The 19275-nt window shown below is 45.3% G+C and overlaps 1 protein-coding gene across 1 annotated transcript in view; it reads left to right on the top strand.

Moving 5' to 3' along the window:
* LOC126314466 (farnesyl pyrophosphate synthase-like) overlaps positions 1-19275 on the top strand; it is a 258325-nt gene that overhangs the window by 74657 nt on the left and 164393 nt on the right. Inside the window, exon 3 of the mRNA XM_049992433.1 lies at positions 10944-11084. Within this exon, the coding sequence (XP_049848390.1) occupies positions 10944-11084 (141 nt within the window). The remainder of the gene's footprint in view (positions 1-10943; positions 11085-19275) is intronic.

Below are 19275 nucleotides of genomic sequence, written 5' to 3'. Positions count from 1 at the left end.
AATGACCAGGTACAGAATCCTGACAGTTTACGGCAACCGACTGAAGCAGAGACCGCCTCCAGTGACGAAACGACGCACACTTCTGCCGCTCTTGCGCCGACGACGCCCTTAACCGAGCGGAAAGGATCGGTAGGAGATATGGAAATTGATCCTGCGGTTGTGCCGACAGCTGCTTTCGTCCCCGAGCACCGGGAGTCACTTCCGCACTCGGATACGGAGGCGCACACGCGCAAACAACGGTCGCCGAAGCGCCACAAGAAACGACGGCTAGCGCCGTCGGATACCTGCTTACTGCAGTCCATGTCAGACGAACTAGGGTGTAACGTCGATACAGTGCATCCGGATGCGCAACGGGAGGTTCTAACCCCCACACAGCAGTACGACGCGATTCACGCTAGACAGGGGTTGAATACAGACACACCGGACGGAAAGCCGACGGAAGGAGACCCTCCACCCACCGCAGCAACGCCACCGCCTTCGGTCAGCCCGGCCGGAGAGACGCGACGGGAGCTGGACCTCCAGCACAGTAACTGGGCCGACGAATCCGATGCTGACCCACACACTGACGACGCACCCGCAATGGCGAGTGCTGCGTCCACCGGATGTTAACCGCGTAGAAGATGCAGATTGACGCACAGACAGCAGGTCACCGGGCAGCAGCACACAAATTAACATAAGCGTTCATGTGCGCTTTACGCACTGAGGAACAGCGGCAGGCATATCGAACAGCCTCTATTAATATTAATACGATCAGAGCGCCTGTAAAATTGCAGTTATTACGAGACATGTTGCATGCGTCAGACGTCGACATCGTTCTGGTGCAGGAAGTATGTGTTGAGAGCTTCCCCGACCTCTATGAGTACGATACGTACATTACACCTACTACCGACGGCGGCAGCGGAACAGCGATACTTCTACGTAGCGGCATAGTAGCCGAGGACGTGGTGTACCTGCCGTCAGCGCGAGGACTGGCTCTCACAGTGCTGGGAGTACGGGTCGTTAACATTTACGCATCGTCGGGGTCCGACAGACGGCGCGACCGATCCCGATTTTACGCAGAGGAGATTGCAACACTATTCTTAGGTCGGTATGAACATGTCTTATTTGGAGGCGACTTCAACTGCGTGCTCGCACCAAAGGATCAACACCCACGTTATACTTCATGCCCGGAGCTGCGACAACTCATACAGGACATGAATCTCATTGATACATGGAAGAAGATACATGGCGACAGACGTGGATAAACCTACGTCACGAGTCACTCTGCAAGTCGGCTCGATCGCATTTACGTAACACGTCGTCTCGAACCTGCGATCCTCGATGCGGAATTGTGGCCTGTCGCCTTTTCAGATCACATAGCATATATTTTCACGGTCTCCCTGAGTCGTCAACAAGTTTGGAGGAGTCGCAGTGTTTGGAAACTGAATACAGCACACCTCAGGGAACCTGAGTGCAGACGCATAGTCGAAGACGCTTGGCACGTGTGTGAACGACGCCTCCCGACATATCCGACGATGTTGCAGTGGTGGCTGGAATGCGTTAAGCCTGCATTGCGCCGAGCGTTAATTGCATACGGAAGAGAGCAGATGATGTGGAGGCGACACACGACGGAATTTTATTTCACGATGCTCCGCGAACTTTCTGTACAAGCACCTTCACAGGAGCGTCGAGCCGGTATAAAACGAGCACAGGCCCAAATAATTTCCATAACGCGCCGACGTCTGGAGGGAGTCGCAATCCGTGGAAGGGCCTTTGAACGAGTCCGTGGAGAATCACCGTCGATGTATCACGTTATCAGAGAAAAACAACGTAGCCGCAGAACCTTAATACAGACGGTCGTACTGCCAGATGGTCGCCGCATAACAACGCAAAAAGATATTGCCAACGCTTTCGTGGAACACTACGGTCATCTCTATGAAGAAGCGGAACACGATCAGCCAGCCTTTCAGGAGGTCCGACGAACGCTCTCCGCGTGTCTCGACGAGTCGGCCAACCTGGAGTTAACAGGTGAAATCACAGTTGACGACGTAATGGAAGCGATTGATAAGGGAGCGTCGCACAAATCGCCGGGGCCCGACGGGTTTCCGTTAGAGTTCTATCGTACATTTAAAGATCTCATGATTCCACGATGGACTGCCATGTATTGCGAATTGATGTCTCCCAACGTGCCTCTTCCACCCGCATTCGTGGAAGGAATGATCATCCCCATCCACAAACCATCTGGCGGGACAGGGATACAGACCTACCGGCCACTGACCCTTCTTAATTGCGACTACAAGATCTACGCCAGGATACTTGCAGCACGCTTTAAACGCGTAATACGCCAAGTGATTTCACTAGACCAAACCCAGCTAGGAGGAGACAGCAATATACAAACGGCACTCAGTGACTACCGCGATGTTATCGCACTGGCATCAACATGTCGTCTCCGGGGTGTATTGGTATCGATAGACTTCGATCGCGCATTTGACAGGCTGAGTCATGCTTATCTCACGGACGTTTAGACAAAAATGAAGTTTCCGGAAAGTTTTGTTACCGTCGTTATGAGTCTACTCCACGGAGCCGCATCCAAAGTGCTCATCAATGGACGCTTGGTGGGGCCCATCACCATCTCACGATCGGTCAGACAAGGGTGCCCGCTGTCAACGATACTGTATGCCCTGCTCTGCGGGCTCCGGAGTCGACTCCAAGGAATGAAGATAAGGCACAGCAAGTTTACATGCCGAACATACGCAGATGACCTAGTGTTTTTAGCACGGTCAGGCGACGAGGCAAGAGCCTCCTTGCATTGGATTAATTTGTATTGTATGGCTACGGGAAGTCGCCTGAACATGGCAAAGTCGGGAGCGATAAACACCGGGAGAGGACTCCCGACAGGAAGTGTAGCACCATTACAGCCGATCAACAAGATGAAATGCCTAGGAATTATCTTCACTACAGACGTTCGACGCACGGCGGCACTGAGTTACAGACATCTTCTGCAAACAATTCGTGCGAGTGTCCGAAGTCACAGGTTAAGGGCACTGGATATGATACAACGGGTCACCTTTGCTAACACTTATCTAGCCTCTCGCATCCCCCACCTGGCACAAGTTCTTCCTATACCGGTGGTGCTGGCCCGCCGAATCCTGGCGGCACTAGGATATTTTGTGAGCACGGGTCTGCTTTTTAAGGTAGGATACGAAACCCTCACCCTTCCTCGTAGTCGTGGAGGTCTTGGACTAGTCCACGTACGCGACCGAGCAGTAGCTATTTATGTAACCACAATGATAAAGATGTGGACACGACACCAGACATGTCTGACGGGCACCTTGATAGACGAACTCGCTCCACCTTCGCGTTCGGCTCCGGTAGCGGTGGCTCACATCTCACCATCGATTACCCATATGCGAACCTTTTTTGTGGAACACAGTTATGTACATATGGAACTACCCCCGAACAAAGACAAACGCAGTGACTTGGATTCGAGGTTTGACTGTGCGTTATCTTTTCCGAGACGGCAATAAGAATGTGCTTGACTTCTGGGCCTTATTACAGGAACATCACTCACAGCTTATGAGACATCCGAGATATCGAACATATTACGCAAATTTTTTAGGGAGTGCCTTGCTTGATCTCCCACCCAGTTGGGGTGTCCCGGGTAGGAGAATGTAATTATTGTCTATAAGTAGCAGAACAAGAAAGGACCAGGACAGTGGAGAGGATCCACAAACACACGTGAAGACGTACCTGACACCAACGCGAGGTATGACGGGATTAGCGAGGTACGCGCCTGAAAGAGGAACGTAGACCGTTGTTGTTTTGTCCTGACAGAAGCAGGATTTTTTTTTTCACTCTTATGTAAAAAAAAAGTGGAAAGTCCACTTATTTACGTTTCCCAGAAAAATTTTATTTTATGAAGTCATCGTCTTATATATTTAAAAAAATGCTAGAAGCAGTTTATGTTTGTTATTAAAAAAAAAGTTGTGTCTCCGTCCGATAAAGAGTTTTTGTTGAGGAAAAAAAAAATTGGTAGAGCACTTGCCCGCGAAAGGCAAAGGTCCCGAGTTCGAGTCTCGGTCGGGCACACAGTTTTAATCTGCCAGGAAGTTTCATATCAGCGCACACTCCACTGCAGAGTGAAAATTTCATTCTGGAAACATCCCCCAGGCTGTGGCTAAGCCATGTCTCCGCTATATCCTTTCTTTCAGGAGTGCTAGTTCTGCAAGGTTCGCAGGAGAGCTTCTGTAAAGTTTGGAAGGTAGGATACGAGGTACTGGAAGAAGTAAAGCCTTGAGTACCGGGCGTGAGTCGTGCTTCGGTAGCTCAGATGGTAGAGCACTTGCCCGCGAAAGGCAAGGGTCCCGAGTTCGAGTCTCGGACGGGCACACAGTTTTAATCTGCCAGGAAGTTTCATATCAGCGCACACTCCGCTGCAGAGTGAAAATCTCTTTCTGGAAACATCCCCCAGGCTGTGACTAAGCCATGTTTCCGCAGTATCATTTCTTTCAGAAGTGCTAGTTCTGCTAGGTTCGCAGGAGAGCTTCTGTAAAATTTGGAAGGTAGGAGACGAGGTACTGGAAGAAGTAAAGCTGTGAGTACCGGGCGTGAGTCGTGCTTCGGTAGCTCAGATGGTAGAGCACTTGCCCGCGAAAGGCAAGGGTCCCGAGTTCGAGTCTCGGTCGGGCACACAGTTTTAATCTGCCAGGAAGTTTCATATCAGCGCACACTTCGCTGCAGAGTGAAAATCTCATTCTGGTAACCTAAGGACATCACACACATACATGCCTGAGGCAGGATTCGAACCTGCCACCGCAGCGGTCGCGCGGTTCCAGACTGTAGCGCCTAGAACAGCTCGGCCACCTCGGCCGGCGCATAAAGTGGCTTGCGGAGTACAGATGCAGATGTATAGAACATCTTTCACAACTCGAACTAGCGTCAGGACGATACGTTTTGAAATACATAACTGAAATTAAATGAAGGTGCATTACAAAGAAATGTATATTAGTTTCTCTTTTTACCAAAACCTTGTAACAATATTCCTCTTTAGTGCACTCTGCGTTACGACGGCCTGGCTGCAATTCCCGTCCAAGCGCGCAACACTCACCACACCAACAGCTCTCCACTCGCGATTTCCAGAGGTGACTAGCCCTCACTGAAAGCGCCAAGCAAGAAAAAACAGCCGTTTTCCTGACTTCGTTTGTGTGACTTTCAGATCATGTCAGCAGATACAGTTTCGCGTACGGACCAGTTTCACAGTTAACTAACAGTAGTAAAAAAAATTAGTAACCTGCTTTGGCATGACAAGTCTGACCATTCACTTGTAAGTTCCATGCAAGAATACCAGTCTCGGAGCACCTAGGCCATGGCAGGCCAAGTCGGAGGAGGCAAAGTTCCCTGGGCAGAGCTGGCCGCGCGTAATGGCTGTGGTGTGGTATCCTCGAGGTCGGCCTGCTAGTGGAACCACATGGTGTAGGAGGAGGAGGAGATTAGAGTTAACGTCCCGTCGGCCATGAAGTCGTTAGAGGTGGAGTACGAGCTCGTATTACTGAAGGATGGGGAAGGAAACCGGCCGTGCCCTCTCAAAGGAACCATCCCGATGGTCGGATGTGGGTTTAAAACGTCGTCCTCCCGAATGCGACTGCAGTGTGTTCTCAGATCCTGGTGGTCACTCTCCATCGGGACCGATTGTAGTGGCTAAGCAAACTGAACTGCCCAATAACGGCCGGCCACGTCCTAAATACGCACCCGACTCAGTGATATCTGCTTGATGCTTGGATAGCATGTGATTCGCGGAAGCGCCGTAGTGCTCCCAATCGCGGCACTGCCAGGGATGTGCGCACTGCTGGTGTCGAGCTGGCGCCTCTCCTGGCGAAGCTAGAGCCGTAGTGTTTCCATGGCGGCGGCTGGAGTTGTACTTCAAAATTGACCGGGGTGAATCGGATATGCCTTGCCTACTGTACTTTTCACCGCTGGGTCTGCCAACGGAGTGTCTCCCACGGAGCCAGAGCACACGCAACTTGTCAACTGCGCCTGTAGTACGGTTAGCGATGGTCGAGGCAAAGAGCTTGGGTACAACATTCTTTATTTATAAATTTTGTTATCATCATTCTGTAGATTATGTATTGACTCATTCCATGATTAAGTTATTTTGGCTCGCATGGTCCAGTAGAACTTGCTAAATCATTACATAATAAATAAATGTCAAGAAGGATGAACCGAGACTACAATTTGAAGTCCTATCGATGACGAGATCATTAGAGACTGAGCACAAGGTCAGAATGGACAAGGATGTGGAAGTTTTTTGGAACCGTCCTTACGTTTTTCTTACTGATTTAGGGAAACTACAGGTAACCTAAATCTGGACAGCTGTCCATTTCAGTTTTCACGTAGAAAATTCTGGCAAGGACGATCAAGTATTATGACCTGTATCTGTGTACAGTACTTGCTATTATGCATTGCAAGGCTGTAGGACCACTATGCCATCCTTCCGTGGTCTGGGAGATGCAGATTCTGCAAAAAACTTCATTGTTTCTGTTAAATGTCATACCGCATGCTTTGTAGAAGGGTTCAGGAAGGCAGTGTTTATCCACAGCAGGAATGTTTGATTTTGTGAGACCTTAGAATCAATTTGTTTTTGGACGAAGCTGTGATTTAGTTTGGCTTGGTATAAAAGTTTCTGGACAGCCAGTTCAGGTTTTTTTGTGTAGATCTGTGACTACAAAGACCTACTGAGATAAAATCCTGTAAGCTTATGTACGTCATTACATTGCAGTAAGTGATGATTCATTCCAGAAGATCTCAGTGGTATACCTCACAGGATTCACAAATTGGACAGCCCGATTTCACGATATGGATCCCATTCCCCTGCCATGCTGCTAGAAGCTTCGCAAATAAATAGCATTCGTCTCATATGGAGGGCATAGGTACGATTCTTAACTGTGCAATTCACTGAAGAGCCAAAGCAACTGGTACACCTGCCTTATATCGTGCAGGGCTCCCCCAAGCACGCAGAAGTACCGCAACACATCGTGGCATGAACTCGACTAATGCCTGAAGCAGTGCTGGAGGGAACTGACACCGTGAATCCTGCAGGGCTGTCCCTAAATCCGTAAGAGTATGAGGAGGTGCAGATCTCTCCTGAACAGCACGTTGCAATGCATCTCAGATATGCTCAATAATGTTCATGTCGGGGGTGTTTGGTGGGCAACGGAAGTGTTTAAACTCAGAAGAGTGTTCCTGGAGTCACTCTATAGCAATTCTAGACGTGTGGGGTGTCGCATTTTCCTGCTGGAATTGTCCAAGTTCGTCGGAATGCACAATGGACACGAATGGATGCATTGTGTTTCGCGGGGGTGTGCTGTTCTTTTACATTGAGATTGTGTAATGCAGAAATAAATGTGCTCAACTTTATTTTTCTCTACATTTAGATCATGCAGTCAGTTAGTATCACCAGACTGATATCTTGTCAATATCTGACGGATATCTGGCAGGTGTTTTGAGTTACAGACAACAGCAACAGACAACATCGGCGGAGCTACAGTTAAGTTTTGACAACAGTCAGTTCTTTGAATTATCGGAATTGCAGAGAAACTAAATGAGCAAGCCATGCTAACAATGAATCTCGGTGTTTTGCTAATACAATGCTTTCGGTTTATTCCTACTTTACTTTCGTCGGTTCTTGAAAATTTCCGTTTCGCCGTTATATGTTTCCCGTCACTATTCAGAGATCAGCGAAACATTCCACCTCTGATTGACTAATGATTCGCAGTTATTTTCCCAAAAGTTGTCACTTTAGCACTTCAACATTTTTTCACCCTCTCGTGGCAGGTTTATAATCTGGATAACCATCCTGTAAAACTTTTTAATAGTTTGACTCCACAGTTAATGCCATGTGACAGAGGAGCCTAACGATTCGTGTTTGTGAGAACATGTTACCGAGTGTTTTATAAGCTTCGTATTAAAATGTTGAGTAGTTTTTATTAAGTTGTCACTGTATATCAGTCCGACATACTTTGACGCGGCATAAATTACTAAACAGATATAGCGTAGAGGCAATTTACAGGGTGAATTGTGAACAATGAAACTGTCTCCTGAGAAGTTCAACCTTGAACCTGGATATGCCTGCGTGCTATGTAGAGCAGCTGTATTTTTAGTCGTAGGTCAGGGCTTTCGTTACACACTTTTGCGTTCTTAAAATGTGATTTGTAGGCGGTAGAATGAAATTGTTTATATCCTTGAAGTTCTTTATGGTTTATTCATAAAAATTTCACACATTTCTGTGTAACAGACCTATGTCGACCTGATAAACATTATTTAAATAAATATCTAAAGAAAAATTTTCAGGTCTTGTAAATACAGGAGTAAAGTCCAATATTATGGAAAAATATTGACGACACGAAAGATGTTTAAAAAACATTCAGTGGCTGAACTAGGGCTGTGTACGCCCTCTCCTCCCTTTCAACTTTGAATCACTTTTTTTTTAAGACCTGTTAATAAAAATGTCAGACTAGGTCGGAGTTTGTCATCTCCTCTAACAGCAGCCTAGTGCTTAATGTGACTGTTATATCCCACGCTCTGCAGTGATCTTAAACACAATAAAATATCAATTTTCTTCCATCGCTTCCCGGCCTAAAGAAAAGAACGGCAACCTTTTAAGCTTAGGCGTCCGCAAATGGTGCCGGAAGAGAACAGCCATCCGCTCCTGAGACCTAGGGCATTGACTTTTTATTTGTTTTACAGATTTGACGCACTTCTAGGAATGGTTGTTATTCCACAAAAAAGTAGATTTATTACTGTGGAGCGGGGCAGGAAATACTGTGACTCTAAAAATAGCTACATAATTTAGATTTGGCTGCTTAACGAGTAATTATGCCATTTCCTTGGAGCGGCGATAGCTTCTGTTGCTGACTTGCAGTCAAGGTGGGTGCGTACCTTTTCAGAACAGAGCCGAAACAGAACTCTCAAACTTTTCTCTGTGGCTTGCCCTTATTGTGCTGCGGACGCTTTCTACTCGATCACCAGCATTACATTGACAATGTTTACGTTGTACATGGCCGATATCAGTCTCCGCTGTACAACGTAATCAGACCAGTAGTTTACCTTTCGTCCAAGGAGGAACAAAACTCGTGGTGGCTTGTTGAGACTACGTTCAGTTTCACATCACACGCTGGTTGTAGTAGATCAGAACAAAATGACCATGTTTCTTCTGTAGATATGGTCATCTATGCTTCGTCTGATAACCCATATGCAACAGCTGGAAAGAGAAAATGCAATTTTCTGCGCTGAAAATCAGCATGCACTCTCAAAGTTACAGGATCTGTAATGTTAGTATGGCAAATAGGATTCCAAACTGGGGAGACGGTCTTCGTCCAGTCCTAGGTATTAGGAGTCGCTGATACAGTTCTAGCTGAGGGTGGTTTTGGAGATTAACCACTGTCGTCTAGTCGAGTGCTAGGACCGGGTGCACTTTACCACGAACAGTCCAAAAAATGTAGCCTCCAAAACACACTAATTAAATTTAAATCATGGATGCTCATATTAAAAAATAGCGGCCAACACAATAAAGCAACAAATGTATTAACTTGGTAAGATGAGTAACTTTATAAACAAAAGATTTGCGAAAGTTGAAAAAGTTTATTTCAAGTTTCTCCTCTTGAAGAATATTAATGAATAGTGTTATTTTCTAACTGTTTTACTGATATTAAACAGAATTTCATCGACAGTTCTGCCTTTATTATTTCACATTTTTCATTTTCAGCGTCGATCTAACATTATTGGTAAATGAATAAAAATATCTTTTGCAAATATTATCTAGCTTTTTTCCTAACTCGGATGACGCCCTGAATTTAATGATATAAAAATGTAATACATAGTACATTGCTGTCCATACATTTTTAAGAATAATAACTTACAATATATAAAATCGAAGGGCGCATTTGACAATATCAGAATTTCACTTACTGCTGCGACTGTGAAAATGATCTGCAGTCTTTGGTTGTGCGAACGTATAAATAAAGGCGATGATACTTTTTTTCAGCTGTCTTCTTATACGGTCAGGACCGTCAGTGTTTCTATTACTTTCTCTTTAGTGGAGAGTCATTCCCTTTCTGTCGTTGCCTTCCCTCAACTTCCTGTGGTTTGTCGGTCGAACCTGTGGACCCAGGAGCTGTATTCAATTTATTGCTGACAGCAGGTATGACTGGGCACATACACCTGGCTGGAATTCTCTCTGCAGTCGGTCACACCGCAACTGCATCCATGTGGGCTAACCCTCAAGGGAGTAATCGGAAAGTGTCCTGTGTTAAACCATTTTCTAGAAAAAATGGCTCAAATGGCTCTGAGCACTATGGGACTTGACTGCTATGGTCATCAGTCCCCTAGAACTTAGAACTACTTAAACCTAACTAACCTAAGGCCATCATGTACATCCATGCCCGAGGCAGGATTCGAACCTGCGACCGTAGCGGTCGCGCGGTTCCAGACTGTAGCGCCTAGAACCACTCGGCCACCTCGGCCGGCCATTTTCTAGAATTTCTTGCCATTTTGAAGCCTGTTTTCGTGGTACTCTATTTTATGAAAATTATCTAAGAAGCTGTGAAATTGCCTTACTTAAAAATATAAACGCTTTTAGTGTAATATGCTTTAAAGGGAGTGGGGCACTTATGACCCTCCCTCCTCCCCCCTCCCCCCATTGATCAGCGCGAGCCTATAGAGTCCTCCGCGGTACTGTGACACGGCGATTTCAAAGAGTATCAAGACTGCAGACACATACGCGCTATTAAACAAAACTCGATTAATCAAATTTTTTTTTCTATGACTAAAGCTTGGTGACTACTGCTCAGGGGTCACGTGTTGTTAGCCGAACATGCGCACCTCAGACCCGGCGACCGGCTGGTTGCGCCCAGCATCCAGTTGTCCAGCGCTGGCACGGAGTGTGAAGGGCCGTGTGTGGTCGGTTGCAGGTGCTGCAGTACAACATGACGGGCGGCAAGAAGAACCGCGGACTGGCCGTCGTGCTGTCCTACCGGCTGCTGGCGCGCCACGAGGAGCTGGCGTCCCGGAACACCGAGCTGGCGCACATCATGGGCTGGGCGCTCGAGATGGTGAGTACTGACCACTGGCCGCAGCTCGACGCCAAAGTAACGGCGCCTCTGTTTACTGGGAATCTCGCTACGTCGCTCATTCGGAAAAAAAGTGAAAACCATTATGAGCCCAAAGGTTATTATGAACACAACAATGATTTACTAGAATAGCTCTACTGTAGGTGGTATGCCATTATCTTCCTTCGACCTTTCTGCTGATTTACCCAGCCAGGTTTATAGGAACCAACTGGTGGCTCTCTATCTTCCACCATAACCGAGTCCATCAACATGAGGTAGCCAAGGAGGTGGCAACGTGGGTTCTACTATGCCAAAACTGCTTGGTAGCTACAACAGAAAAACACGAATAATTAGCAGGAGTACAAAATAAGAAAGTATTTATTACTTAACATTGTTGTAGTCCATGATCTGTGGGTTGACAATTATGAAGACGCGACTAGACTAAGCGTCTGTAGAGTGGCATAATTTTCAAATCACATATCTTGCAGTGCAGTGACGAATTAATACCTCGTAATCTTGAATGTCGAATGCGGCGAATTTGAAGACTATCTTGGAAGTGAACTACAAAGACTTGATGGCAGCAACTGCTGAGCTGCAGACGATGACTGACTAACATCGGCGCTGGCTGACCACTGAGCGCGGCTACGAACTGTAGACTGGCACAATTGCACTGCTCTCCTGCTGCACGTGAAGTGGCCTAGCGGCGCCTCCCGGCGAGTATAAGTACTGCGATTTTTTTTCTTTCTTGTTATTTGAACACCTTATGCAAAAGGTGGGCCGGCAGCGGCAATATTACGCTGCTCTTCGCCCACAGACAGTACAAATAGAAACAAGGAAGACACAGAAAAACAAAACATATTGGTAGACAAAAAACAGTAGGCATATGAGTAAAAACACGGAGCCGTTCACAGGGGTAGTAAAATAAAACACTACACGAACACTAAGTACTGCGACTGGCTGTGTACCCTTTGGCTAGCACAGCCGTTCTTCTGTTCCGTTTATAGAGAGAATCGCAGTCGGGTCGATCTCTCAGGCGGCGGTGTGGTCGTATGACGGACGACATCACATCAACAGTTTTACAGGGACCAATATCCAGTTACGCATATTTCACATCAAGATGTCATTGCGAAAGGTGAAAGATGAAAACTAGAATCCCAACATTTTGGAATGGCAGTCTGAGACTTACCCACTGAACCAACGATCGACGTTCAGGGAAACGAACTTACAAGTGAGACATGGCGTGGCACGGTATGACGTTGCTGACCGAACGAAATGGTGCGGTGGTAAGCACAATGGACTCGCGTTCCGAAGGACGACGGCCCAAATCCGCATCCGCCCATCCAGTTACAGGTTATCCGCATTTCCCTAAATCACTTACGGCAAACGTCGGGATGATTCCTTCTAACTACTTATCGAGTCCGAGACTGTACTGTCTGTCTCTATCGACCTCGTCGTTGGTAGGATGTTAAAGCCTTGTCGTCCTTATTGTTTAGTGTGGCGTTTTCATTTGCAGCGTTCGAGATGTGCCAGACTTTAGAGGCAGAACTATACAGACAGAAGAGGATTCTAAACTGAGTGTTTTGAAGTATGGAACCAACGGTTGTAAATAAATACAGTGGAACGTCATTTACCCGGATTAAGTGGGACCTTAGTTCATCCGGATAATCGAAAATCCGGAATGTCTGAAGAAAATGTAATGACAGGAATCAAATGCTTTAAACACACATGTTATATTTATTTTCACATAAAGATACAAATTGTACAATACTTGGGACCCACTCCGGCGAAGTAATACATACACAAACATTCCCCGTCAATTAATCTGTCTATTAGTGAATACCGTATCAAAATCACTAAAGTTGTTCCTAAGATTAGCTTCCACATACAGACTGAATAACATAGACGGGGCGTAATATGTAGAGAAGACATGTATTGACGTATACGTAGATTATGCTCAATTTCTTCTCTGGAGCTCCAACATCTGTTTACTTTGCTGCTTTTCCCGGCCGATACGGCCTCCTCTGTAACTGAATAGCACGTAACTCCCATCATTAACCCGTATTGTCATCCAAATGCCAATAAATTACAAGATATATATTACATGCTCATCATTACTACAGTTATAAACTATACACCCAAACATTCCACATGACTTAGTTTTTCTATTAGTGAATACCATATCAAAATCCCTACAGTAGTTCGTCAGGTTACCCTTGGCATCAAGAAAATGTTAACCAGAACGAAACAGCAAATTTCAACACTAAAATAATCAGTAAGTTTCTTTTGAACCAGATTCGTATGTCGTTTATGTGCAACACGGTCACGTAGGTTCAAATCAAATGGCTCCGAGCACTATGGGACTTAACAGCTGAGGTCATCAGTCCCCTATAACTCAGAACTACTTAAACCTAACTAACCTAAGGACATCACGCACACCCATGCCCAAAGCAGGATTCGAACCTGCGGCCGTAGCAGTCGCGCGGTTCCGGACTGAAGCGCCTAGAGCCGCTCGGCCATCGCAGCCGCCACCACGTAGGTGTTTCATCAGTAATAGTTCGGCCGAAGTCGTTTCCGCCTGGAATTTCAAGTAAACCATTAATCTGTTGAGCTGCCTTTGCACGTACCATAATGCCTTTAGATTGAGTGCCAATTTCGTCAGCTAGTTCGTCGGCACTATCGTCATTGTCTGCAGACGAACACTGTCATTTCGCAGCATTCTCAATAAATGCAAAAACTTCCATTTATTGAGCTGCAGTTCACCTCGCTACAATGTACTCCGCATGAATTTGTTCAGACGGAGATTAGTTCAGTGGTTCATGGTGTGGGTTCCTGGTATCATGTCCTAGTTCATGAACCATGGGCAACATATGAGTGGCCAAGTAAGTGGTCCTGACCAGTTACTTTGGAATAAGGCTGGGCATCTCGGACATATTCCGAGTCGGAGCCACCTTTATGCTCAGACGGCAAAGACTACCAAATACACCGGTTAGTCCCTCAACCGTTAGGGGTAAAACTCAATGGGACCCGGGGCAAGTAAGGCTAGCAACCTGCTTCCCTGGTACTATATATATGATGAAACTTCCTGGCAGATTAAAACTGTGTGCCCGACCGAGACTCGAACTCGGGACCTTTGCCTTTCGCGGGCAAGTGCTCTACCAACTGAGCTACCGAAGCTCGACTCACGCCCGGTACTCACAGCTTTACTTCTGCCAGTATCTCGTCTCCTACCTTCCAAACTTTACAGAAGCTCTCCTGCGAACCTTGCAGAACTAGCACTCCTGAAAGAAAGGATATAGCGGAGACATGGCTTAGCCACAGCCTGGGGGATGTTTCCAGAATGAAATTTTCACTCTGCAGCGGAGTGTGCGCTGATATGAAACTTCCTGGCAGATTAAAACTGTGTGCCCGACCGAGACTCGAACTCGGCCCCTTTGCTTTTCGCGGGCAAGTGCTCTACCAACTGAGCTACCGAAGCACGACTCACGCCCCGTACTCACAGCTTTACTTCTGCCAGTATCTAGTAATCACAAACTCCTTTTTTAAACATAAGAACATTCACCGGTATACTTGGGAAGGCAGGGGAACCAGATCTTTCATTGACTACATAATAACAGATCAGGAACTCAGGAAGGCTGTGAGGGACACAAGTGTATTGAGGGAATTCTTTGATGTCACTGATCACTATTTAATCAGCAGTGAAATTGGTATTGTGAGGCCGAAAATACAGGAGGTCAGGTCCATGTGTAGGAGGATAAGAGTGGAGAAACTTCAGGATAAGGAAATCAGACACAAGTACATAACAATGATCTCAGAAAGGTACTAGTTAATTGAATGTAGTCAATTGCAGTCACTGGAAAAGGAATGGACAAGGTACAGGGACACTGTACTAGAAGTGGCCAAAGAATGTCTTGGAACAGTAGTGTGTAAAGGTAGGATGAAGCAAACAGCTTGGTGGAGTGACACAGTCAAGGCAGCCTGTAAAAGGAAAAAGAAGGCATATCAAAAATGGCTACATACTACAACTCAGATAGACAGAGAAAGTTATGTTGAAGAAAGAAACAAAGCTAAACAGATAATTACAGCATCCAAGAAGAAATCTTGGGAAGACTTTGGAAACAGGTTGGAGACCTTGGGTCAAGTTGCTGGAAAACTATTCTGTAGTGTAATTAGCAGTCTTCGAAAGGGAGGTAAGAAGGAAATGACAAGTATTTTGGACAGGTCAGGAAAACTGCTGGTGAATCCTGTTGATGCCTTGGGCAGATGGAGGGAATATTTTGAAGAGTTGCTCAATGTAGGTGAAAATACGATCAGTAATGTTTCAGACTTCGATGTACAATGGGAAGGAATGATGATGGAAATAGGATCACATTTGAGGAAGTGGAGAAAATGGTCAATAGATTGCAGTGCAATAAAGCGGCTGGGGTGGATGAAATTAAGGCGAAACTCATCACATACAGTGGAATGTCAGGTCTTAAATGGTTACACAGGATAATTGAAATGGCCTGGGAGTCGGGACAGGTTCCATCAGACTGGACGAAAGCAGTAATCACACCAATCTTTAAACATGGAAACAGAAAATATTGTAACAACTACAGAGATATCTCTTTGATCAACGTTGTGAGTAAAATCTCCTCAGGTATTGTAGAAAGGAAAGTGCGAGGATTAGTTGAGGACAAATTGGATGAAAATCAGTGTGGGTTTAGGCCTCCTAGAGGTTGTCAGGACCAGATCTTTAGCTTACAGCAAATAATGGAGAAGTGTTACGAGTGGAATAGGGAATTGTATCTATGTTTTATAGATATAGAAAAGGCATATGACCGGGTTCCTAGGAGGAAGTTATTGTCTGTTTTACGTGATTATGGAATAGGAGGCAAACTTTTGCAACCAATTAAAGGTCTTTACATAGATAGTCAGGCAGCAGTTAGAGTTGACGGTAAATTGAGTCCATGGTTCAGAGTAGTTTCAGGGTTAAGACAAGGCTGCAACCTGTCTCCACTGTTGTTCATATTATTTATGGTTCAAAATGGTTCAAATGGCTCTGAGCACTATGGGACTCAACTGCTGTGGCCATTAGCCCCCTAGAACTTAACAACTAGTTAAACCTAACTAACCTAAGGACATCACACACATCCATGCCCGAGGCAGGATTCGAACCTGCGACCGTAGCAGTCGTATTATTTATGGATCATATGTTGAAAACAATAGACTGACTGGGTGAGATTAAGATAGGTGGTCACAAAATAAGCAGTCTCGCATATGCGGATGACTTAGTTGTGATGGCAGATTCTATTGAAAGTTTGCAAAGTAATATTTCAGAGCTAGATCAGAAATGTAAGGACTATGGTATGAAGATAAGCATCTCCAAAACAATAGTAATGTCAGTGGGAAAGAGACATAAACGGACTGAGTGCCAAATAGGAGGACGGTTTCAAGTACTTAGGATGCATATTCTCACAGGATGGCAACATAGTGAAAGAACTGGAAGCGAGGTGTAGCAAAGCTAATGCAGTGAACGCTCAGCTACGATCTACTTTCTTCTGCAAGAAGGAAGCCAGTACCAATACTAAGTTATCTGTGCACCGTTCAATCTTTCGACCAACTTTGTTGTATTGGAGCGAAAGCTGGGTGGATTCAGGTTACCTTATCAATAAGGTTGAGGTTACGGATATGAAAGTAGCTAGGATGATTGCAGGTACTAGTAGATGGGAACAATGGCAGGAGGGTGTCCACAATGAGGAAATCAAAGAAAAACTGGGAATTAACTCTATAGATGTAGCAGTCAGAGCGAACGGGGTTAGATGGTGGGGTCATGTTACACGCATGGGAAGCAAGGTTACACAAGAGACTCATAGGTTCAGCAGTAGAGGGTAGGAAGAGTCGAGGTAGACCAAGGAGAAGGTACCTGGATTCGGTTAAGAATGATTTTGAAGCAATAGGCTTCACATCAGAAGAGGCAACAATGTTAGCACTGAATATGGGGATCTTGGAGGAATTTTATAAGGGGGACTATGCTCCAGACTGGACGCTGAAAGGCATAATCAGTCTTAAATGATGATGATGATGGAGATTAGTTTGACTAACTGTCGAGAAAATGCGGACACCTTCAGTGAGAACAATTCCCATCCCCTCTTACAACGTGTAAACGTCCTAATCGAACAGATCGTTAGGAACCCGGTAGAGAAATAGTGCTGAGACTTCATACTTTATCATTTTATTCATTTTGCGGCCCATGTCAAGTGCACACCTAATCTTGTGCAGCAGGGAACTCCTATGATACCCAGCGAGATCCAGAACATCGTGCAAAGTATTCAGCCGGCGTGGCGCTGCATAATGCACCAGTGCATCTTGCCAAGTATTCACCCGGCGTGATGCTGGATAATGATCCAGAACATCATGCCGCTGGATAAAGCTCCAGTACATCGTGCCAAGTATTCAGCTGGCCTGACGCTGGATAATGGTCCAGAATATCGTGCCAAGCATTCGACAGTCGTGACGCTGGATAATGCACTCTTACGAGAAGATTTTCAATTTCAGAGCGCCTTATGTAGATCACCGCGTCATAGTAGCCCAGACTGAGATGAGATGAGGTGTGTTGATTATTACCAAAGTTATTGAATAAACCCGCAAGAATTAAGCAGATATAATGAATAGAAAACATGACAATAAAAGTGACGTGACAGCATTGCCGTTCCTTTTCCGGACTGGTGCATTTTGCATTACAAAGAGGAGTTTATGAGAGCAATTCATCTCAACAGCAAAAGTGTAGGACATGTTTAAGGTAACAGATTACATTGCTTGAAAATAACGCATACGTAAACAAACGATTATGTAGATGCTGTGTCTATACATAACAGAGAGATGGTAGCTACTACTAGATTCAAACAAGATAAAACAGTTTTGATCCGAGAAAATAACGTTGAAGATAAGTAGTTTTGACACTCTTCAAGGTGGTGTGTCGGTGCAAAACATGTAAATGCTTTGACTCTAATTTCAAGAACTGCTTTGACTTCTTAGGATCTTCTCTGGCAAATATTTACTTCCATTACGAGCTATATGACTCCATTATAGGTGTACGTCCTCTGGCACTCTCAATCAGGTCTCTCATTATTCGCCTATGCGGTTGGCACAAAAGGAATGACGGATAGTGTATTTTTTAAGACTTAGTTTCTAATTTCCCTTGTTTCTTAGCTGTCGTTTAGACAGGTAATGTTGCCCAGACCAATTCAATAACTTAAAAGACGGTGAGCAGGAGCCGATCCATGACGTTAAACAAGTTGGTCCTCATTTTCGCAAAAGCTAAGGGAAGGAAGCCTTGCTAGAATTTAACTTTCCGTCGATATTGAGGTCGTTAGTGACGGAACATTAGCTCGGGAGGAGGGCCAGCATAGGAAACTACCGAGGTTTCATTAAAAGCACCATCCCTGTTTTCACTTGAAGTGTGTTACGGAAACTACCCTACTTTGAAGAGAATGAAGTAGAGAGAAGAATTTGACAGAGCTCTGAAGGACCTAAGTCGAAATAAGTCCCCTTGAGTAGGTGACATTTCCTCAAAATAATTTAGATCTTTCGGAGAGTCAGCTAAGACAAATCTATTGTAGCTTTATACAGGCTGGTGATAAACTCCCATACTTCTAAAGAAGACATCTGCTAACATGTGTGGGCATTACCGAGCCATCGGTTTTGTAAGTCGTAGTTACAAAATACTTATTTACAGAAAAGTGAAAAAAACAAGTAGATACCGATCAATTTGGGTTCCGGCGAAGAATAGGAACACACGAGGCCATACTGACCTTAAGGCTTATCTTACAAGATGGACTGCAGAAAGACAAAGATACGCTTGTGGCATTTGTAGATTTATAGAAAGCTCATGAAAAAGTTGATTGGAACGCACTTGAACTTCTGAAGGTAACAGGGAAAAACACAGGAAGCGAAAAGTTATCTACCATCGGTTACTATTTGTTTTCCGCCTTGAGATTACTGCAGTTTAATTAAAGAGAATTATGCCAGACACGTTTCGCTGTTGGAAATTTTTGGTAAGTTCCTTTGGGACCAAACTGCCGAGGTTATCAGTCCCTGGGATCACACAGTATTCAATCAAATTAAAAGGCGCCTTAAACAGCACGGCTACCCCGCGCGGCTGTCGCTGTTATTTATAAGGCATCTTCCGCGTTTATTCTACAAATTGCTTATGGTG

The sequence above is a fragment of the Schistocerca gregaria genome, unplaced genomic scaffold (genome assembly GCF_023897955.1).
Source record: "Schistocerca gregaria isolate iqSchGreg1 unplaced genomic scaffold, iqSchGreg1.2 ptg000561l, whole genome shotgun sequence".
In the NCBI taxonomy this organism is placed as follows: domain Eukaryota; kingdom Metazoa; phylum Arthropoda; class Insecta; order Orthoptera; family Acrididae; genus Schistocerca; species Schistocerca gregaria.
This window is presented reverse-complemented; position numbering and strand designations above follow the sequence as displayed.